A 24144-nucleotide genomic window follows, 5' to 3' on the forward strand; every position below is an offset into this window, starting at 1 on the left:
ATTATTATCCTTAACAACTGAAAGCACAAATCTGACAGATTTGCAAAATGTTGTTCATACAGGAATGAAAGAACATATGCACGTTACCATCACTTTTCAGGTGCACTAGATTTATATAAATGAAAAATCCCAATTTTATTAATGGATCAGAAGAGAAAACCCCCTTTAAAATAATAATATATGTGTGGCTTTTAACTACATATATGTACGGTACACAAATACCTCATGTCTCTCAAAATACACTTAGAATCCTTTTGATATAATTCCCAAAGCTCCACTGTTCCCTGTCGATAACATTTTAGGGAAAATGTATGACAAAGTAGTTACCTGACCGGAAGAGTCCGATCACCTTTCCTTCGGTCCATCTCTCTTTGGGGAACTGGATACCAGCGGAAATTGAGCTTCCAGTTAAAGCCACCATAGGTCATATCAGAGCCTGCCATGTACTCAAAAGTATCATCGCTGATCACATCAATGATAGGACAGACCACTGTTTTCCTAAAATTATAAAAGCAAATGAAAAAATCTTCACTTTCCTTTTTGAGGCATAGCATAACAACTAGATTATAACTATATGCTAAGTGCTTTTTAAATAAAAATACATTCTATAATATTAAAAGCAATGGTGGAAAAATTTCCTGCTATATCCTACTAAGTTAGCATAATTTTTTTTTTTAAAGATTTATTTATTTGAGAGAGAGAGGGAGAGGGACCACGGGAGAGGGAGAGAGAGCCTTAAGCGGACTCTGAGCTGAGCACGATGCCAGGCTCATTCTCACAGCCCAAGCTGAACCCAACAGTCGGATGCTTAACCGACTGGGACACCCAGGCGCCCTCAAGTTAGCATAATTATTTATCACACTCGCAACTGTTGATAACCTTCCATCCCTTTTTCATTCATACTTTTACGTATTTGCCACATGTAAAAACACTCCAAATATTTCTAGCTTTCAAAAATAATACTTTTAAATGATTACATATTTAATCATTTTAAGGTAATAGTTCTCTTAATAAACTCTTAGATATTTGTATTCCTTACAGTTTTTTGCTACTAAAACTATGAGCACTGGGTGTTATACGCAACTAATGAATCGTTGAATACTACATCAAAAGCTAATGATGTGCTGTATGCTGGCTAATTGAACATAATAATAAAAAAAAATCTTTTTATTCAAAAAAATAAAAGATAAAATAACATACTAAATGAAAAGTTCACATAACCAGTATTGTGCTTTTAAGATAGGAATGGGTTTACTGCATTAATGGAAAGAACTTTTTCTGTAACACTAATCTTTACCACTTTCCATATACATATGTATAAGTATATATTTCTCCCTGCAGCTTCTATATTATAATGCTACCAACTTTGGACGCTATTTTCTTGTATTTTTTGCCAATATGATAATGTTAAATAGTATCTTACAATTAAAAAATTTTTTTCTAGTTATTAGAAAGGATATTTTCCAGGGTGCCTGGGTGGCTCAGTCCTTAAGCATCTGCCTTCAGCTCAGGTCATGATCCCAGGGTGCTGGGATCCAGCCCCACATCGGGCTCCCTGCTCAGCGGGAAGCCTGCTTCTCTCTCTTCCACTCCCCCTGCTTGTGTTCCCTCTCTCGCTTGTCTCTCTCTGTCAAATAAATAAATAAAATCTTTAAAAAAAAGAAAAAAGGATATTTTCCCTGCAGGTTTGTATGTGTTCATACAAATTGTCTGATTTCCCCAGATATTTAAAATTTTTTTCAATTGGGGGGGCACCTGGGTGGCTCAGTCGGTTAAGTGTCTGCCTTTGGCTCAGGTCATGATCCCAGGGTCCTGGGATCGGGTCCCACATCGGGCTCCTTGCTCAGCAGAGAGCTTGCTTCTCCCTCTCCCTGCCGCTCTGCCTACTTGTGCTAACTCTCTGTCAAATAAATAAATAAAATCTTAAAAAAATTTTTTTTCAATTGGTATTGTGATATTTTTTATAAACCTGAAAAAACGTCCACATGACTACAGCTCCTTCCCAGGAAAGGTGCACTACTTACAGTGCCTGGCAGCCACATTCTAGAGCATGTAACAGCCGCACCATCCCCATCTTTCCTGTCTTATTTAAGAAATCTTTCCCTACTCCAAAATCACAAAGACAGTCTCCGATGCTGTCTTAAAAAGAATTATATTTTTGCTTTTCATATTTAAGTCTTTAATCCTTATGGAATTGATTTTAGTATGATATACAGTAAGTGTCCAACTTCATTTATTTTCCTTATAGATAACTAATTATTCCAGCACTACTTGATGGTCTTGTCTTTTTTTTTTTTTTTTAAAGATTTTATTTATTTATTTGACAGAGAGAGACACAGCAAGAGAGGGAACACGAGCAGGGGGAGTGGGAGAGGGTGAAGCAGGCTTCCCACCGAGCAGGGAGGCCAATGCGGGGCTCGATCCCAGGACCCTGGGATCATGACCTGAGCTGAAGGCAGCCGCTTAACGACTGAGCCACCCAGGTGCCCCATCTTTTTTTCCTCTGCTGTAATTATCAATGCCTTCTCTGTCATAAGTCAAGTTTCCATATAAACATGGGATGGTTTCTAGCATTATTGTTTCACTAGTCTATCTGTGAATTCCTGCATCAATAGATCACTGCCACAATTAAGATAGCCTCAAAATAAATCTTGGTATCTGATAGTGCCAGCCCTGTTGTACGTGACTCTTCTTCAAGGGTATCTTAGCTATTTTTTTAAAAAAATATGCATTTCTACATAACAGAATCAGCCAGTTTCTCCAAGAACATTCTGTTGAGATTCCAACTGGAAATGCACTGAATTTATAGATCAATGTGGGGAGAACTGTTATTTTTACTTTTCTGTCCATGAATATTATCCTCCTCTCTCCTTAGATTATCTTCTAGTAAATTTCAAAAGTGTTCTATTTTATACATTTTTAAAAATATTTATTTATTTGAGAGAGCCTGTGAGCACAGGGGTGGGAAGGCAGAGGGAGAGGGACAAGCAGACTCCCCACTGAGCATAGAGCCCGATGTGGGAATCGATCCCCAAACTCTGAGATCATGACCTGAGCCAAAGTCAGACACCCAACCGACTTAGCCACCCAGGCGCCCCTATGCATATTTTGTTAAAATTATAGCTTTTGATTTCCATTGCTATTATAAATGGGATCACTTCTTTTTTTCTTTTTAATTATATTTTCTAACTATTCCTTGCTGGTGTGGAGAAGGTTTTTCTATAAAGATCTTATATCTGGCAACACTGCTAAATTATTATCTCTACTATTTTGTGTAAGATTCTTTTTTTCCATTAAGAACTCATTCTGCAATTGACAGCACTTTTTTTCCTTTCTAATCCTTATACCCTTTATTTCTTGTATTACTGTAAAACTTAAGGTTTCTAATAATACTAACAGTAGTAATTCAGGGCATCATAAGGATGTTCTATATCTTTTAGAAAATATTTCCGGGTGGGGCTGGGTGGCTTAGTCAGTTAAGCGTTTGACTCTTGATTTCAGCTCAGGTCATGATCTCAGGGTTATGAGATCGAGCCCTGTATCAGGCTCTGCGCATGGAGCCTGCTTAAGATTCTCTCTCCCTCTCACCTACATGTACTTTCTCTCTCTCTCAAAAAAAAAAAAAAAAAAAAAATCAACCTTTCTCTATTAATATGATGTTTGCTAGCTAAGGCTTTTTTATTTTTCTTTTTTAAGATTTTATTTATTTGACAGAGACACAGCGAGAGAGGGAACACAAGCAGGGGGGAGTGGGAGAGGGAGAAGCAGGCTTCCCGCGGAGCAGGGAGCCTGATGCGGGGCTCGATCCCAGGACCCTGGGACCATGACCTGAGCCGAAGGCAGATGCTTAACGACTGAGCCACCCAGGCGCCCCATAGCTAAGTCTTTTTAAAAAAGCCATCCTTATTCAGATTAGTAAATTTCCATTCTGTAATAGTTCACTAAGTATTTTTTTTCTTTTTTTTTAAATTTTATTATGTTATGTTAATCACCATACATTACATCATTAGTTTTTGATGTAGTGTTCCATGATTCATTGTTTGCGTATAACATTAAGTACTTTTAATCATAAATGGATGTTCATTTTAATCACAAGTGAACACGTTTTTTATCTATTGAAGTGATGACTGATTTTTAATGATAGGGTTTTAATCATAGTTTTAGAAATGTTAATGAGGATGTATTATGTGAACAGGTGTTGTATTATTAAACTAAACCAATTAGTCATATGTTCTTTTACATATTTTTCACATAAAAATAAAAATATATTGGGGCACCTGGGTGGCTTCAGTCAGTTAAGCATCTGCCTTCGGCTCAGGTCATGATCCCAGGGTCCTGGGATCGAGCCCCGCATCGAGCCCCGCATCGGGCATCGGGCCCCTGCTCAGTCGGGAGTCTGCTTCTCCCTCTCCTTCTGCTGCTTCCCCCGCTAGTGCTCACGTTTGCTCTCTTGCTTGCTCTCTCTCACCCTCTCTCTCAAATAAATACATAACATCTTAAAATATATATATATACAATATGTAAAGTATATATATTATATAATTATTTTCTCCTCCCAGTGGACTCCATTTTCTGGTATTATGAAATTTTTTGTGTTAGTGTTCATGAGTGGGTTTGGGTAATTTTCCATGTATTTCTTTTCTGGCTTTGATATCAAAGTTATATTAGTCTCATAAAGAGCTGAGTTGGCTTCCCTCCTTTTCTATATTGTTTACAAATTCTTAGGAGAGATTTGTTTCCCTATTACCACCCCATTGCAAGGCTGAAACAGGCAAGTTTTCTTTGGTGTGGTAGGATTTATTTCTCATTCTCACACAGAGGTACAAGATCCTAGCTTTACACAGGTGTTTGCTATTAATTTTCCAGCCTCAGGCAGGGCCTAGACCCGGTCTCCTATCTTCCCGTCCATTTGTCTATCAAGGCAGAGAGGCTCTGTGTCCTCTAAGTTTGGCAGAAACTCTCCAAGTGAGAGCTGGTTTTAGTGTTTGAACCACTCACTTGTCCCACTTTGTTTTGACGTTTGCAAAACTTTGGACTTCAGTGCCAGCTCAGTGATGCATTTAAAAATGTGTTATACAATTTATCCAGCATTTAAGCTCTTTCAGTTGGAAACATTACTCAGGACACCTAATCTACCATACAGCCCAAACTGGAAATTGTGGTTGTCATTTTAGTCAATCCCCCCTTTCATTTCTGCCATTTCCTCACACTGCTGCTTTCTCTCCCTGGGTCCAGACTCCTGCTTATTAGTGGTCTTATGCAAGCCAGGATTTCCCAAATCAGTCATGTACTACTCATAGAAAACAATTTACAGAGATATTCTCTTCCTTCTTCAGGCAGTGTTCTCCTTCCTAAAGCTGCTGTACCTTCTCATTGCCCCAATGCTTGTTTTCCCTACTCATTCATCTTTCAAAGGGCGAGATGTAGTCCCAGTATTTGCTAGAAAACAGAACAGATGCAGTGGCTTTTGCCATGCTTCACTTGACTAGCACAAGTTTACCTTGCTAAAATCTAAACCTGAATGTTAAGTTGACACAGACAGCCTCTAGTTCAAACTGCAATGACAAGAAGAAATTCAACTAATGTTAAGTCTAGCAGATGGACGTTAGCTTCTCTCCAGATACTCAAGAACTATACCAGAGACCAGCAGCAGGTAATTCTCTGAAAAATGCATGCATTGCTCCCACTGCTCTTCCTGTATCATCAGAGATTAGAGTGCTTTTCCATATACAATGAAGCACTTTAAGATGCACTGTGTATCTCCCCACTTCCTTCTTCTTGCCATGCAACAAGCTGAGGGCTAGTGTCCCAGTAAGGAAAGAGACAGGGATGAGATGACTTGCCTGCCCCAGTCTTAGCCTTAGACAGCAGGGACAATAAAGGGTTTTATCCTACCTTTCCTGAGGTCATTGTCTTCTGTTCTGCTCCCATTTAGTAAACAGACCATAAGGTATACATCTGAACAACATACTTCCTAATCCAGCGCCACCAACAAGACTACAAACATTTCTTCACGGTTGTCTTCCCTTTTAGTTTAGAGAGTTCTTTGTGGGTATTTTAAAGGAAACTTCAGAGGAAATTATTTTTGCATTTATATATTCAGAATTTTTCAGCTTATCACACAATTTACAACAAACATACTGAAAACAAATTTATAGACTTCAGAAAATTACCTGTCATGTTTGATCCTTGCTAAGAGAGGCTCCAGCCATCCCACTGTACATTCACAGTGAGCATCTAAGAAGGTGATCACTTGGCCTTTAGACACAGCAGCTCCTTTTAATCTAGCTCTGATCAATCCAGAACGTTGTTCCATTCGAATTACATGAACTGGTACTTTTAATTTTTTCACGTAACTCTCTAGTGGTCTTTTTAAAAAGTCTGAAAAATTCACAACACAAAGCAAAAAATAACATGAAAAGACTGACCTGGTGCTTCCCAGATGTAAAGCAATTTTTTTTCTGACGTGCAATATTCATTCACCACCTATTTACTGAGCACTTTTAGTGAAGCTCCCTGACTCACAAACCCATTTCACTACAGGGAGCCTTTTTATTTCCTGAGAGCATGTCCTAGAGTTGCCTCTACCTTATTACATGAAGAATTAGGAGGAAGCCTTTGGGCTCAGGTTCAATCAAAGACAGACATGTCACCATGGTTCCCTAAGCAACTCTGTCAGCTCACTTCTTTTTCTAATCATGCTTAAGGATCAGGAGTAGAAAGAAAGTAGTTCAAGAGCATTAAATCCAGACCTCAATAGACAGAAGAAACAGAATATGCAACAGCTGTTAGAATTCAGACAATTGTGGGATTTCTTCAAAATCCAACCCTAAACCAACTGTCTTATTGACTACCACAGTCTCTGACCATGTATTTCTTCTATCAGGAGGCAGGGAGTGAGGTCAAGCTCAGAAGGTAAATGCTGGACCAAAGAGAGTTCCTTAGCAGACAAGTAGGTCTAAGTCACAAAAGTCTCAAGAGGGAAGCGCAACTGAAGGAAAAGGGGGAAAAAGGAAAGGGAGAGGAAGTGGTTGTGTGAAACCAGTGGTTGCGTGAAATCCTGGAGTGTTCAGATAGAGGTTATGTCTCTAAGCCAAGGAAGTCTTGCCTCCAAAGTACATATCTGATTTTAAAAACCAGGAAAGGGGGCACCTGGGTGGCTCAGTCGTTAAGTGTCTGCCTTTGGCTCAGGTCATGATCCCAGGGTCCTGGGATCGAGCCCCACATCACAGCTCTCTGCTCCGCAGGAAGCCTGCTTCTCCCTCTCCCACTCCCCCTGCTTGTGTTCCCTCTCTCACTGTGTCTCTCTGTCAAATAAATAAACAAAATCTTAAAAAAAAAAAAAAAAATCTTTAAAAAGCAGGAAAGGCTCAGCTTCCTCAAAGCAAAGAGAAAGAATTTTTCAGCTCAGATTAGTTTGTGGAATTTCTGCTAGAGAAGCTATTGAGGGTGGTATGGTCAAATGTCCTTCCAACTAGTCCCAACAGGATAGATTTTCCTCCTCTCTAGGGGAGGAAAAACTTGACAACTGCTGGGACTCCTAAGACTGTCCCATAGAACTCTCGTAAGGGGAAGGTCCCAGAGAGCACGGTGTTATGTATTAAGGGGCTCCTTAAATACTAACCATGGGAATCCAAATGGCTTCCTATGTAGTGCAGAGAGAAAGACAAATAGGAGTGACATGGTTCTTGCCCGCTTGAACTGGTGAGACCAGAATGACTTAATAATGAAATAATCAGGATATGAAAATTTGAAAGAGAAAGGTCTATGGACCCCACCATACCAGAATACTGATTGTTTCCAGTTCTGCTAATGTATTTCCTAATTAATTTGGGCTAAAAACAGTATCTGTAAAATATCTGGAGTAGAACTCCTACTGGGTCACCACTGTGATTTTATGAACCAAATCTCAGGGTCAGAGAGATAGAACTCCATTCTGAATAAAAAGGTGAGGGGAATGCCAATCCTGGAGAAGAGCAAGATTTTACATAGTAGCTATCATTTTCTGTCTGTTTAGCACAATGCCAGGCTCTTTACCTACTCTATATCATTTAATCCTGACAACGGCAATGCTAGGAGACTGTCATTACACATATTTTAGACACAGAAATCCAAGGCTCAGAATCTAAAATGAACTGATCAAAGTGACACAGCTTGTTAAGGGGTGGATCCAAGATTCAAACCCAGGTCTGCCTGACTTCAAAGCTCATCTTTTCATCCACAATAAGAAATCCTAGAAGGGAACTAGAGAGAGAACAATTCAGGAGCATGGAATCACCTGAGCTGACACAAATTTAAATTACTTTACGTCCAGAGTTTGATGGACTCCCACGTGACAGGGTGTGGGATATATTCTAGTGCTTCAGACCGGTTGAGGTTGGGTGTGTCATATGCAAGATGTCTCCCAATAAGCTTTCCCAAAAATATCAGACAGCTTAAAGTCTTCTTAAGAATCAAAGCAATCTAATTCCCAAGTCCCACGTCTTTGAAAGTTAAAATACTCTGTCCTGTCTATAAATAAAATGAAAAATGCATGATTCTCTGGTCTGGCAGCTCAAAAAAGTTGCCATTCCACAAATTTTCTTGGCATCTTTGTTCCACATCTTCGTGGCCTTCATGCAATAAGGCTAAGAAATAGGTGTCTTCCTAACAGAGGATATAGAATTATGACCCAGGGCTAATTCTATAAAAATGAAGCCACGGGGGGTTAAGTGATTATGGGTAGAAGCTACTATGTCATCTAAAAATAAGGGAGAATCTTGTTTATCAGAGTATCTTTATAGCTATTAGCCTATAAATGGATCACTAGGCATCTCTCCATCAGGGAATGTGAGGCTGCCAGAGAGTGTGTCAGGGAAAATTTCACTGCTTACAGCAACATCTGAGAAACCTTAGCCAGAAGTCTAAAGAGCAGTCGAAAGAACAAGTAATTTAGAGTCTAAAAAATCTGACTCCTAATCCCTACTAAATAAGAATCTCTGCTTCCTTTTGTGACAAAGATGAGAAAAACAACAGTCATCTCAGATTAGGACCATTGAATCAGTTCTAAGTCTTAAGATAACCTTCTGAGATGACAATTACATAACTTCTGACACGAAGTAGGGATTCATCCAGACTGTCTTCACTTTAGACCCTGTAACAATGAAGTTATGAGACGTGACGTACGTAGAAGTTAAGAGGTCAAGCGCTAGGTTTACGCTAAGCCTCATCAGTAAAACAGGGATAATTACAGCACCTACTTCATACGTAATTAATGGAGCTGCTGACAATTCAGCAGTCAACTGGGAAATTGGGTAGCCTGAGGCCATAAGCAAACCAGGCATGCTAATGCGACCGAATTAGAAGTCTGCACAGACAAGAAGTAAAGGCAAGAATTAACTGACTGGTAGATTACTCTTTCATTCATTCATTAAATTCTGAACTGTTTATGCAGTTAAGTGCTGTGGGCACTGAAGAAAGAGTGGTGACCACACAGCCCTGATGGAGTGTACAGTCTAGCAGGGGAGATGGTCATTAAACAGACAGAGAAACAGTTAAAACTCTGATGAGAGCCATGGAGTGTAGTGTTCCAAAACATGTTCAGAGGGACATGACCTGGTCTCGGGAGTTCAAGGAAGGCCTCTCTAAATATATCTTGATTCTGAGTAAACATGTGAGGTGAACTGTGGGGATGAGGTGGGCAGGGGATGGTTTGGGATGTGAGGAGAGATGCAGGCGGAGGCCGGGTTATACAGGCCTCCGAGGAACAGGGTTAGACAAAAGTGCCAAGATCAGAGTGGCGTGTTTAAAAGCTCCCGGTGCATGCAGTGTGGGAAACAGAGGGGGAGGGTGAGGAGACCAGGGCAGGGAGACCAGACCAGTAGTCTGTTTCAGTAGCCTCGGTGAGAAGTGAGGGTGCCTTGCTTGTGTCTCACGAGTAAGAAAGGCAAACTTAAAGAGTTACATAAAAACAGAGCTTGCTCTGGGTTCCGGGGCCCAAGAGTGACCAGCCAAACAGAGCCAAAGAAAATTACACTAGAGAATTCTCAGTCTGGTTAGAAGTACTACAGTTATAACCACAACAACACAATACCTAGTGGTTCCCAACTATCTGAAATCGTGAACCACACACCTGAGGCTTTCCAGGCAGGAAGATGAAGGAGAACCAGACTCCTGACCGGGGGCTCTGGGGTAGGACTCCAGGGCCCTGCTTAGTGACCGAGAGCCGCAAGTGGAGCCGTGAAATAGACCTCTGCCCACGTTTCTCTTATAGATTTGTACAGGCAGAGTGATTAAGAAGGGCCCACATGAGGAAGGGAAAATATAATTGGTATATGTGACTTTGTCACGTTAGAGCTGTGGGCACATGTGTCTTTGATTAGGTGATGTCCTACAAAAACGTGCTCTTACACACAGCCCTCCCAGGCACACAACAGAATATCAGAGAACACAAAGGAGGAAATGGAAAAATAATTCATTTCATTTGAGGAAAGACAGCTCTCCTTAAGTAATATTTAATTTAGCAAATATCAACATATAAATAGAACAAACACTAGTCACTTGCAGACTCAATGTTTGTATATATTTCTAATTATGAACTTAAGCTAATTTTCTTAAAGAGGGATTAATTAACTCCTAGCAAACAATTATCCACATGAGGGTTTACACTTCTATTGTCAACAGTAACTCTTTTAGTGTGCTATTCTTAACTTCTAACAGCTCACTCATTTTGACATTAATTACATTATATACTATTATTTAAATGCTTTGTGTGTTTATAAATGGTCATCTTAATCACATTAAGGAGGTAAGCTATATTATTTTTTGTTTGTACTTCTACAATCTGGCACAGTGGTGAGACTTAAACTATTATTAATGTGAAATTACTCCCCATAATTAAGACACGAAGTGATTAACTGTGATTAAATTTACTACTTAATATAGTCATGGAAGGAGAAGGTAAAATACTTAAACCATCTTAGTAAATGCAGGGAGAGATTAGGCAAGAAAGCTGAAGTAGCAAAAGAGCTTGAAATGATGGTCAGGAAGTCTAAGGCTGGTCAAGGAAGGAAGGAAGAGCCATTTTCTGTAATTCTTCCAAATTTCTCTCATGGGAGCAGAGGAATATTGGGGGAACGACACCAATGATCCTCACCAGCGCTGTGAAAAAAAAAAGCCTGCAAAATGCGAGGTATGTCTGAGTTTAACAGGTCTCTCTACAGATGGGACCTGACAGAGCCTTTTCTCCATTACCCCGTGGTGTAAAATCTCCATGAAGGATTCAGAATAAATAATGTTAGCTAAAGGTACTTTTAATTAATATAACTTTCCCAGAAGAGTGTTTCATGAGATAGTCAGAGAGATTCTAAGCTTGTGAAAAATTCTGAGATTCCTAGAAGAGTAAGAGTCATTGTAGAAATTTATTATGAGGTTGGAGTCATATTACCTACCACTCTCTCCTAAGTTCCTCCCTCATCCCTTTACGTAACTAGCTACAGATCATTCCTGAACCTAGGAATGGAGAAAATGGGAAAACCTAAGAAGAATCTGGAGAAGGAAGGCTCGCCCAGCTAAGGCTCCATTTTCCTGTCAGAGGTACTTGGCACTGCATATGGACTCAGTTTCTCCATCCTGGCTCTAAGGAGGATCCAGTCTCTCTCCATTAGCTCACGGCTGCAGCTTCCCACAAGGAAGATTCCAACAAAATCATGTGGGTTTTTTTCACTGTTCTGCATAAATGTTTATATTATATAGCATTATTTCTTTTTAAAACAAGATTAAGCGGTGACACAAATGCTAATTAAGGTAATATTTTAAGTTGCACAAGGGCGTAAATTTTTTGCATATGTGAATGAGTCCAAATGCCACCAATATTTTCAGGATACGCTAGAAGTCTGTATAAAATCACTGGGTCAAAAGTAATGCCGACGTTCCATAACTGCTAGTGATAAGGGCCGCCGCACAGGACCGGCAGTGAGCGCAGCTTACAGCTCACCTCTTTCACTGGCGTCATCTACCAGGACAATTTCTTGTAGCACGTGTCTTGGTGAGCGGCTAACGACACTGTGGACGGTTCGCAGAAGTGTGCTCCAAGCCTCGTTGTGGAAAACAATCACCACACTTGTTGTAGGGAGACTATCTGGATACACCTTTGTCTTACACCTGGAGACAAAGCAAATGCCTTTATCAGAAGTGGCTGTTAGCACAGCAAAGTCGATGCATCTGGAGTAGAAGGGGCAAGAGAACAACAAAAACAGTTGGCTCTACTGGTGGAACTCTTGGTAACTGTTCATTTACTGAAGTTTTGGTTAATGTTGCAGGTTTAATAAATAGTACCTATTTAAAGTTGTATGTTTAGATTTAGACACGTTTACATTTAAATTATCTTAAAGATGTCAACTGTATTCTTAAAATTAGGCACCTCTTCCTGATCAATGTTTTCTGTTGATTCACTTTAATGGACAATATACTAAGACTACATCATCAATCTGAAACTGAATGTGTTTCAAGAATCCAATTGGACAAAAAAAATCAGAACCACTAAAAGTCTATGCAGTTTAATAAACAAAAAAAAATACCTTCCGCAAAAGAAGAGAACTAATATTTACTGAGTATCTATTTTGTATTAGGCACAGAAGCTTCCTAATAATTCTGTGAGGTACCTGGAGCCACATTTCACAGAGAAGCTGAGGACAGACACACGAGGGAGTGGCAGAGCCTGGCTGGGGACTCCACAGTCCATGCTCTGTTGAACAAAAGCTTGATGCTGCTTCCTCCAGTGAAATACCAACATGCATCTTGTGTAGTAAAAACTACATCTGAAATGCAACCATCAAAAAGACCAAACACACCCAAAATATATGCACACAAAATCAATGTATTAGTTGTATGTTTCCAGCGCTTTGTGAGGCAACATGGTCTCTCTTCCTCCAGTCTCGTTAGTGGATGAACTACCACAGAGCTGAGGACAGTAACGGGGTAAGCAACCAGACATCAGGGGATGCGGTTCAGAACATGCCTCCTAAAACAGGTACATGAAATTCTTTCGTAGGTATCTTCTAACTGCAACCGTTGGCTCCAGCCCTCTCTTTCCACCTTATTTCCAGCTCTCACAAGCTCCTCAAACCTTGTGGTCTCTCCAATGTCATGTGCTATACCTGCCAGTGGGAGTGAAGACAGGAAAGAAGGGAAAAAAAACAAGAAAAATGCCAACGAACCCCTCTTCAGAAGCGGCCATGACGACCTAGCTACGGAGTGCCGCCCTAGGGCTGCTGGCTGGCAGCTGGAAGAAAAGGGAAATGGGAGGGAAAAGACATGACAAGGGACAGGGGCTGAAAGGAGGAGAAACAGAAGGTGAAGGAGAGTTCACTGTGGGCCCATCAACACCAGTCCCACCTCTCTCCAAGGAGGAAAGGAGAAACAAATAGCTTCCACTGTCCTTCATTATATCCCTCTTCAGCCCCTACCATCGTCTTGACCATCCCCAGGCCCCTTCCCAGTGTGCTCTGCAGCTCCGACTACTAACAACCCCACTCCTATTCACTGGCCCACAGCCTCCTTTCCACACCCCAGTCCATGCCCCTCACCCTGGGTTCACTCCAAGCCCCAACAGGAGGCCACCACACAGCCTGCCGCCCTGTCTACAGCTCCCTTCCTCCAAGTCTGGGCCGCAGAGGTGAGGCCCAGAAGACCAGGTGCTTAGGCTCTGGGAAGGATAATGTGCCCTTAGCATTCCAAGTAATACTTCTGAGAACAGCTTCCCATCAAAACTGTTGTGTTATAAACAGTGGCTAGATTATACATTTATACTCAGTACTATGCTTCAGGTACATCATAGGTTTCATGTTTTCATCCTGAATGCCTGACTCACAGACTACTGGCACAGGACTGTCAAATCAGGAATGGGCCTGTATATGGGTAAAGGGGTTCAGAAAAAACAGTATTGGTAGCCATGTGCACGGCTAGCAAGTGGACAGGAAGAAGAGAAAATTCTGAGAACAGATTCTGTAGAAGAAAAGTAATAAGCCAGATTTATTTCTTGGAAGGTACAGGAAAGAATTCAATTCCGAAACTATATGGAAAAGAAGACCATAAAGACAGTAAGAACACTAGAAATAGAGACTAAAATGGGAGTCATTCACAGGAGGATGGAAGAATCACAAAGCAAAGCGCATATTAGGATCCAGACAAAAAGGAAATAATTTCCTAAATCAAAGAGTTAAATTTAATCATTCAGAGAACACAGCAAATTCATAAATATTCTCTCAAAATAACATAGGAAATATAGAGAAAGTATGAAAAAGTCAACATAACTGATCTCAGAACAGGTAAACCCCACCCCAACCTGGGAAATACATAAGGCACTCAAGGAGAACCTTCTAGTTAAGCTACTCCCATGGAGGGACCACCTGTCCCCACGGAGGTGGAAGTGGGGGATCCTTCTGGGGGTGGGCGACACAGAGCTGAGGGTTAGCAGGAAGGCCATGTTAACAGCTGTGTTACCAAGCAGCTTTTTTCCACCCTGTCCCAACTGAGTCTTTCATCCTGAGAAATGAAAATTAGCCAGTGTAGGGTTGTGCTACTTTAAGAAAAAGTTACATGCAGGTTTAACAACAGGGTGTGGGTTGGGGAAAGAGGGAAAAGAAGAGGCTTAACTTTTTACTGAAATTATAATACACATACAAAAAAGCGGACAGATCGTTAAGTATGCAACTGAATGAATTTCCACCAAATGAATGCATCAAGTAGTCAGCACCCAGATGAAGAAAGAGACTGTGACTTACACCCCAGAGGTTTCTTTTGTGCCCCCTCCCAAAGTAACCAGTATGCTGGACCTTTAGCATTACAGATGAGTTCTGCCCTTTTTTATTTTTTTTGAACTTTATTTAAAGGGAATAATATAGAGCAGTATATTGCTCTCAAACTTTGTGACTCATAACCCCTTCATGTGTTTAAAAACTGATGACCCCAAAGTGCTTTTATATAGAGTATAGCTGTTGGTATTTACATTATAAATGTTTTAAAACAGAAAATTTTATTTCATTTTTAAAAAAATTTTTTAAGATTATTTATTTATTTGATTTTTTTTTTTTTATTTATTTGAGAGAGAGAGAGAAACAGCATGAGAGGGGAGAGGGTCAGAGGGAGAAGCAGGCTCCCCGCTGAGCTGGAAGCCTGATGTGGGACTCAATCCCAGGACTCTGGGATCATGACCTGAGCCGAAGGCAGTCGCTTAACCAACTGAGCCACCCAGGCGCCCTATTTATTTATTTGAGAGAGAGTGAATGAGAGAGAGAGAGCGCACACATGAGAGGGGGAAGGGTCAGAGGGAGAAGCAGGCTCCCCGCTGAGCAGGGAGCCCAATGTGGGACTCAATCCTGGGACTCCAGGATCATGACCTGAGCCGAAGGCAGTCGCCCAACCAACTGAACCACCCAGGCACCCTAAAACAGAAAATTTTAAAACCTAAGAATCTACAAACACATATTATGCTCTTAGAGAGCTGATCCATCACTATCACAGAGTGTGCCCATCATGGATTTATTGCGTCTTAGCTCCAAATACACCCTCCACTGCCTGCTCTGTGGTGATGGAACCGGCTCCTGTAAGCATTTCTTCTCGCGGCTGGCAAGAAGCATACATAAGCTTTGTCAGGCACGCACACAGAGGGTGTTGGAGGGGCACTGTGGGAAGTAGGAACTTCCCTTCCTGGTTCCAGCACGCTTCCACTTTTCTTCTCCTTCCTACTTTGGTGCTGCCAGCAGAGTGTGTGGTGGACACCCAGATGCATTACCCCACTGAGTTTCAGCAGCACCCACACTCTCAGGCAGATTCTAAGTCTCCCAGGTCCCTCAGCAGCTGGCTTCCCGGTTTTGGCTTTCTGCACCGCAGAAGGGTGGTTCCTATTTGCCAGTTCTGGCTCTGATTTCCTGCCCAAATGCATTTCAAGTATATTTCCTGCTTATTAGGCCTGCCTACCAGCCCTCACTCTGGAGGGTACTGTGTGCCAGGTCCCGCCAAGGGCAACCACCATCCGGTGAGCAGCAATCACAACTTCTCCAATGAGGTCTGAACTCCAGCATTAGGAAGCAGGCTCCCTTTCAACGTTTTTCATTCCTTTGTACTCTCAACCCTAGGATATACTATATGACTGTATCTCCTTACAGTTAACCCCATTATAGTTAATAATTATATTAAGCTTTTTCTGTTCAAATTATTGTGTGATTTCTGTTTCCCTGCTAGACCCTGATCCATACAGCTTCTCAAACTCCATGGTGCGCTAGTTGAAGAATAAGAGCAAAAGGGGCAAATAAATGTCTTGGTATCATTATGAAAACTTTTTGACCTTGCAGGCTCCCTGAAAGGATCTGAAGGACCTCCAAAAGTCCCAGGACCACACTTTAAGAACTACTGATATAGAACATATTCTTTTGTGTCTCAATTCTTTCCTTCAACATTGCTTGAGTATCATCCATGTTGTATGGGCAAGTTTATTTTTACTGCTGCATAGTATTCCTTTAAAGGAAGATATATGTGTATGTGTGTGTGTGTGTATATATATATACACACACACACACACACACACATACACACATGCCTACATCATAGTTTCTTTTCTGTTCGAATATTTATGGACATTAGGATACTTTCCAGTCTAGGCTACTTATAAACAATGCTGTGAAAACCACTCATGTATATGTCTTTTGGTGACTACATGTATGCATTTTTGTATTATTGGGCAATAGGGTATATATAGGCTCAGCTTTAGTAGATACCAAGAAATGGTTTTCCAAAGAGGATGTAGTAATTTCCACTCTCACCTGCAGTGTGTCATAGTTTCAGTTGTTCCACATGCCTACCAACAGCGTCATTTTTTTGAAGGGGGTAATAAGTTCTCTGAGTTCTAACAAATGCATACCTTCATAAAACCACCACCACTTTCAGGAAACAGAACCATTCCACCTCCAAAGAATCCCTTTTGTTATCCTTTTATAGTCTCACCCTCCCCTACATGTAACCCCAGCAACCAATATCTGTTCTCCATTACTATAGTTTTGTCTTTTCACAAATATCCTATAAATGTAATTATATAGCATGTAATCTTGGAGACTGATTTCTATCACTCAGCATGTCTTTGAGATTCATTGATGTCCTATGTATCAAAAGTTTGTTATTTTTTATGAAGAGTAAATCAGAAATCCATTCTGATCTATCAGTGTTTTTCATTCACCAGCTGTTTCCAGTTTGGGGCTATTATGAAGAGAGTTGCTATACACATTCAGGTACTGATTTTTATGTGAACATGTTTTCATTTCTTTAGAGTAAATATCCAGGGATGGGCTGCTGGGTTATATGGTAAGTATAAGTTTGTAAGTGTAATTTTTAAGCTGCCAAATTGTTTTTCAGAGACTATCATTTTGCATACCTACCAGAAATGTATGAGAGTTCCAAATGCCCCGGATCTTCATCAGCACTTGATACTATATTTTTTTGCAGCCATTTAAAGAGGCATAGAGTGGTACCTCGTTGTGGTTTTAACTGGCATTTCCTCAATGGCTAATGTCTTTTCATGTGCTCATTTGCCATCCATATAGTATCTTGGGTAAGTGTCAAGTCATTTGACAACATTTTATTGCTTTTGTTCTTCTTAATTGGGTTATGTTTGAGAGTTCTTCATATATATATATATATATTTTAAAGATTTTATTTTTATTTATTTGACAGAGAGAGACACAGCGAGAGAGGGAACACAAGCAGGGGGAGTGGGGGAGGGAGAAGCAGGCTTCCCACGGAGCAGGGAGCCTGACGCGGGGCTCGATCTCAGGACCCTGGGATCATGACCTGAGCTGAAGGCAGACGCTTAACGACTGAACCACCCAGGCGCCCCCTTCATATATTTTTGATACAAGTCGTTTTTTGGAGGTATGGTTTGCAAATATTTTCTTCCAGCCTGTAACTCATCATTTCATTCTCTTAACAGTGTTTCTATCAGAGTGAAAGTTTTAAAATTTGAAGTTCAACTTACCAATTTTTTATTTTATGAAATGATGCTTTTGGTGTCATGTCTAAATACTGTCTGCCTAAAACCAGTCCTGAATATTTTCCCTACAGTTATAAACTTTTAGAGTTTAGATTTATGATCCAATTTGAGTTAATTTTCAAAAAATACCCGAGATTAAGGTTGAGATTCATATTTTTGCATATGGAGGTCTAATTGTACCAACACCATTTGTTGAAAAGATAATCTTTACTGAATGGCTTTTACGCTTTGTCAAAAACCAAGTAGCCATATCCACGTGGGTCTATTTCTAAACTCTCTCTTCTGTTCCACTGGTCTGTGTGTCCGTCTCTTTGCCAAAAGCACACTGTCTTGAGTACTGTAGCATGACAGTACATCTTTAAATTGGGTACTGTTATTTCGTCTAACTTTATTCTTCTTGTAAAAAATTACTTTTGCTATTTCCTTTGCCTTTCCAAATATATTTTTAAATCTGTTGCTGAGATTTTGAATGGAACTGCATTAAATCTATACACCTACTGGGGGAGAACGGGCCTCTTTTACGCTGATGTTCCAACACAGCTAGAGAGTGGAGGCTCTAGTTCTCTCAGTCCGCTGTACACTGCTTGTGCCCGTGTCTGTGCTCTAGGCCGAGCAGCAGTGTCAGCTGCCTGCCCGGCACCACTCCCAGGGCTGTGCTGCCGTGGCAATACTGCCTAGGGATGGGGTAGCAGAGAAGGGGAAAAAGAAGAGACAGAAATGGGGGGGGGGTTTCCTCCACTAACCCTTAAGAGAGCCCATTCTCATCCCTCAGAATAGAAAGAGTGGGTTTCTCTTGGGGGCTCTCCTGCTCCCGGTACATACTTCTGAGTTCTGGACTGCCTTCAAGTACAATGTTGAATACAAGTGGTGAGCAGACATCTTTTCCTTGCTTCTGACCTTAGGGGAAAACTTTTAGTCTTGTCCTATTAAGCATGATACGCTACTAAAATCATAATACAAACTAATACATTTGACTTCATCAAAATTAAAAATGTTTGCGCTTCAAAAGGTACCACTAAGGAAATGAAAAGACAAGCCACAAACTGGGAGAAAATATTTAGAAATTATTTATCTGATAAAGGATCTGTATCTAGAACATATATTTAACTCTTATAACTCTGCAATAGGAAGACAATCTGATAAAACATGGGCAAAAAATCCAGAGAAACTTCATTGAAAATATAAGAATGGCCAATAAGTACATGAAAACATCCCCAATATCGTTAGTCATAGGTAATGCAAATTAAGATCACAATGAGATACTACTTCACATGCAGTAGAATGGCTCTAAGAATAAAGACAGGCACAAAGAAACGTTGGTGAGGTTGTGGAGAAACTGGACCGCTCGTACATTTCGCTGGTGGGAATGTTCATAGTGCAGCCACTTTGGGAAAGGGTTTGGCAATTTCTTGGTTAAAAACAAAGTTACCGTAAGACCTAGCAATTAGGAATCTACAAGAAAAATGAAAACATAAAGAATAAACAACAGTGCAAAGCTTGTTTTAAAAAGCTGTTCTCTCCCCTCTCTACCATTACTCTCCCTTCCTATAAAGGAAACCATATGCAATTCTTTGACCTCTTTCTCTTAATATTTACCTCCATAATTCTAAATATTACATATTAACTTACTGTAGAATAAGGATTTATTTCCCTCCTATCCCCATTCTAACACATATACTTGCTACTCCCTCAGTCTCCCAACGTAGTTATATTAGAAATGTGGTTCATTGTTATTTAATGTTTGTATAAGGACTATGTAAAATGCTATTTATAGGTGATTTGTATATTGTGAATACTTTTCCTTTTCTCCACATTGCCTTCCACTTTACCCTAGGTTATTTTTGCCCCTTTTCTTCATTTTCTATGTATTTGTCACTAATTCAAACCCAAACTCTCTACAATTCGTTTAAATAGTCTCTTAAGATGTTCAGAAGCACGGGCTATAATATGAATGAAATCTTCTTAAAGCAACACCTCCTGAAGTTTTCTGTGTGGGTTGCCTCTGTGCCCGCACCACTGGGGTCCAGGGCTCTCCCTCTGCCATCCCCAGGGGGATTCTATTAGCTGTCCTGCACACTGAATCTCCTGTCTTTCAGATCCCGGGCCTTTCTCTTCCCTGGTTTACTCCTTTGTTTGGCAGAGAGCACAGACTGAGAAAGGATGAAGGGAGATGGGCAGGTTTTTGAAACTGTACCATCACTACCACAGTGGACTGATGCTTTTAGTGGAGTGAGTTATATACTGGAGTGGAGCTGGAGTTGACTGAAAAATCCCTGGTTTTTACACAATGAGTGAAAACACAAGTAGTTTCATCTATGTCTCCATGTACAGCAGTAATTAAAAGATGGCCTACATAACAAGCACTCTTGTTATAAGTGAGTGAAAGAATTACTGAATTAACTCTAATGCATGAAATTCACTATGTGGACTGAGTTAGTCTGAGTGCCTGAGTGATTCAGCAGTGTTTTGGGAAATAGATTATTAAATTTGCTTAGGATAGTGATCATCTCAGCAAGACCGGGCTTACCAGAGAATCAATCCACACAAACACCTAACAATTCAGGAATGTAGAACAACAGAAGTCCTGTGATAATTACTATTTATATTATTTTGCAACTGTTAAAGTCTCATTGTACTTATTTTAGCCCTCTTAGGGCCTGAAATAGCATTAAGAGTTTTTACGCATTACCTCACTTTATCCTCACAACAACCGAAAGACAGAGGCGCTGCTCTCCCAGTTTTACAGATAAGGAAACTGGCCTTGGGAAAGGAAGCAGCTTTTTGCTAAGTCAAGGTGAGTATGCATATATAAGCCAATTCTCTTCTCTAGGTCCCTTTCAGCTATGATTTTTAAAGTATTTGTCATCCACTAAAGTTAGCCTCTTAGTGACCACTTACCAATGACAAGTCAATATTTCTTAAGACGGCTGGCCACCTGTCTAGCAACGTCTGGCAATGTTACATAATTTCTCCTCTGTGTACTGTCATTCAGATAAGATCGATGAAGATCCACCACACAAGTGATGGCAGAGCACAGTGATTAAGATTACAAGTTTTGTCAATGATAGATTTCACTTGGATCACTTAACTGCACTTTGCACAAATCATTTAAAGTCTGAGTTTCCCCATCTGTCAACGGGGCATACTACTACTTTACTCAACTGCTTAAAAATGATAGTGTGTGTAGTGCCTGGTACATACTAAGCACTCACTAATTGGTATTATTATTACTTTTTAAATATCTGAGGCTAATTATATAGGATAGAATTGCCACATTAGATGACTTGGAATTTGCCTCAAAGCTCCTTCCCTAAGATCACACATTACAAAAGTTATTCTTTGTTTTTTACTCTTCTTGACACTTGAACAGTGTTATTCTTTCCCCCAGTTTCCTGCAGGAAATGTGTCCTTGGAGATCCTAGAAGACAGTAAAGGTTCCTGGCGGGCACAGGATGGTCTGGACACCGCCAGCTACACTACCAGATAAGCCCATGACTTAGATCAAGCAGGGCTTTTCTGGATTCAAAAAAGGGGGTAAAAAAGCTGCACTCTAGGGGCTGTCCACACTACTTATTCTTTCACCTCTGTGAAATGGTCTGAAAAGTACCTGCTGGCCAGCTTTGTCTATCTTATTGCAGAGATAGTTAAATATACATCTGATGTTTCTCATTGCACATTTCATTGTAAATACACTTCAGAAGCCAGACAGTGATTAGTAAATTAGAGTGGCGATGGAAAAGCATGCTTGTAGTTGGCTTTTCATGAGACTTGCACTGGGACCTAGAGCTTACTTCCTGAACACAGGTCTTCTCTATATCCTAGGTGCCAGGAAGTATTCGAAGCACTACAAATCCTCACAACAGCCCTTGTTATTTTTCTTACTATACAGATAAGGATCCTGAAGTATAGAAAGGTCACTACCTCTTCCAAAGCCACAAAGCCAGTAAATGGCAGAGTGAGACCTGGACTTTCCGCTATTGAGATATTAATGAGAAATTCATTATATATAATTCAAAAAGGGACAAAGGGGAAAAAATATAGATTGAGAACCTCTAGTCTATGCATATGAGTAATTCCAGAAGAACAGGTTGAGGGAATGGTAACACAGCAATATTTGAGATTATAGCCAGAAATGTCCTAGAATTGAAGAATATGAATGCCCTGATCAAAAGTACACTATGTGCACTGAACATGTAGATAAAGATAAGTCCACATGTTGACAATTACAATATACTCAGGTCTTACTACTAAAGAATAAAATGTGCAGCTTCCAAACCAAGAGACAGAAAAACATGAATACTAAAAATTTTATCAAATGAAACTGTATCAATTAGCAAAGCAGGAAATGAGGAAAAAATAAAAAGGATGGTAAACAAAACAAGATTAGGTTGAACTTTATGAAACTCATTTTCACAGGTCAAAAATGGTTGAATATCAATTTCATATGGTTCAACCTAAAAGAAGTCCAAATTTAACAATAGTCACAATAAATGTAGATGCATCAAACTCACCTATTAAAAACTGATTAGAGTGAAATGAAAATATAAATCCAGCCATTTAGTAGAGATACACATAAAATAAAATCATACAGATGGCTGAAAGAAATAGAAAAAAATAACAGATACACCAGGAAAATGTTAAACATACTAAAAGTAGTATAGCGATGTCAAAACCAGGGTAAAAAAATTAATACAGATACAGTGAATACTGGGTTTAAAAACAAGAATATACTGTCAATTACTGTAGATACATCCAATGATGCAGCCTTGAAAAATAAAAGAATGAATTGAGAAACTGTCAAGTCCATAATCATATGGGAGGTTTTTATAAAATACAAATTAATCAGAATCTAATACAGCATGTACTATGAAACAGAAAAAAATCCAGAAGTAACAGGCAACCAAACAGTTATTTTCAACTGCAGAGGAAACATTAAGAACTGAACACTTTCTAGGTCAAGAAGCAGGTTTCAACACATTTGAAATAGATCATGTTCATATACAGGTCATGTTCTCTGACCATGATGAAATTAATCTAGAAATCACTAATAAAAATGAGTAAATTAAAAGGCAAAAAGAAATGTACCTAGAAATATTTAATGTATTTCTAGGTCATCCTGAGTTAAGCAGAAATCAAATGGAAATTACCAACTACTTAGGAATAAATAAGGATGAAAATACATAAAACAATAGGCTGCACTGAGGTGTTCATAGAGTCTTTAATGACTATTAGAAAACAAAAATATTTTTAAATAATAGGTTAAGCATTTAACTAAAGAAGGGAGGGAACAGATTAAACACAAAACAGAAGAAGAGATAATTACAGAGAAAATAAACAAAAAAAAATCAGATACAAGAAAAGCTACTTCTTTTTTGAAAATTAAAAACTGCAAATCACTAGCAAGATTATTTAAAGAAAAAGGGGAAAAGCAATAAAAATATGAGAAATGAGAATAACTACATAATTATATACTTAATGAAAATGTTCTAAAACTATAAGATAATGCTGTGAACACCCAGGCCTTCCAGTTATTGTGAATTACCCAAATCTGAATTGCTATTGGGCTAACTAAAGCTCCTGACCTGTGTGAAAATTAATGGAGAGAAACCTCATGAAAACGGTCAGGAGGCCAGGAGGGGAGGCCAGGAAGGGAGAGCCATACCACCCAACTTCAGTTACAAGAATGTCAATTACAGGGGCGCCTGGGTGGCTCAGTTGGTTAAGCGACTGCCTTCGGCTCAGGTCATGATCCTGGAGTCCCGGGATCGAGTCCCGCATCGGGCTCCCTGCTTGACAGGGAGTCTGCTTCTCCCTCCGACCCTCCTCCCTCTCATGCTCTCTGTCTCTCATTCTCTCTCTCTCTCTCAAATAAATAAATAAAATCTTTAAAAAAAAAAAAAAAAAAGAATGTCAATTACAGACCCCAACAGAAGAAGGGTCAACAGGAAAGAATCACTAACTACAGGTCCCAACAGGAAAAGATGTACATGCATCTTCTACAAGAAACTGAGTACCTGCCTGCACCTCAGCGAATGAGAAACCATCATCACCCTGAACTCTTGCTTTTCTCTAATAAGCTTTCATTCAAAACAGCTTCTCCGGGGGCACCTGGGTGGCTCAGTCTC

At 39.9% G+C, this 24144-nt stretch overlaps 1 protein-coding gene across 3 annotated transcripts in view; it reads right to left on the bottom strand.

The window, feature by feature from the left end:
- The window catches only part of GALNT1 (polypeptide N-acetylgalactosaminyltransferase 1), an 83345-nt gene that overhangs the window by 19190 nt on the left and 40011 nt on the right, over positions 1-24144 (bottom strand). For all 3 annotated transcript variants that reach the window (XM_032421149.1, XM_032421150.1, XM_032421151.1), the window contains 3 exons: positions 11975-12141; positions 6174-6381; positions 328-498 (listed from right to left, as the gene is read on the bottom strand). In XM_032421149.1, the coding sequence (XP_032277040.1) occupies positions 328-498; positions 6174-6381; positions 11975-12141 (546 nt within the window). The remainder of the gene's footprint in view (positions 1-327; positions 499-6173; positions 6382-11974; positions 12142-24144) is intronic.

This window comes from Phoca vitulina, unplaced genomic scaffold, assembly GCF_004348235.1.
Source record: "Phoca vitulina isolate PV1807 unplaced genomic scaffold, GSC_HSeal_1.0 scaffold24, whole genome shotgun sequence".
Taxonomy (NCBI): domain Eukaryota; kingdom Metazoa; phylum Chordata; class Mammalia; order Carnivora; family Phocidae; genus Phoca; species Phoca vitulina.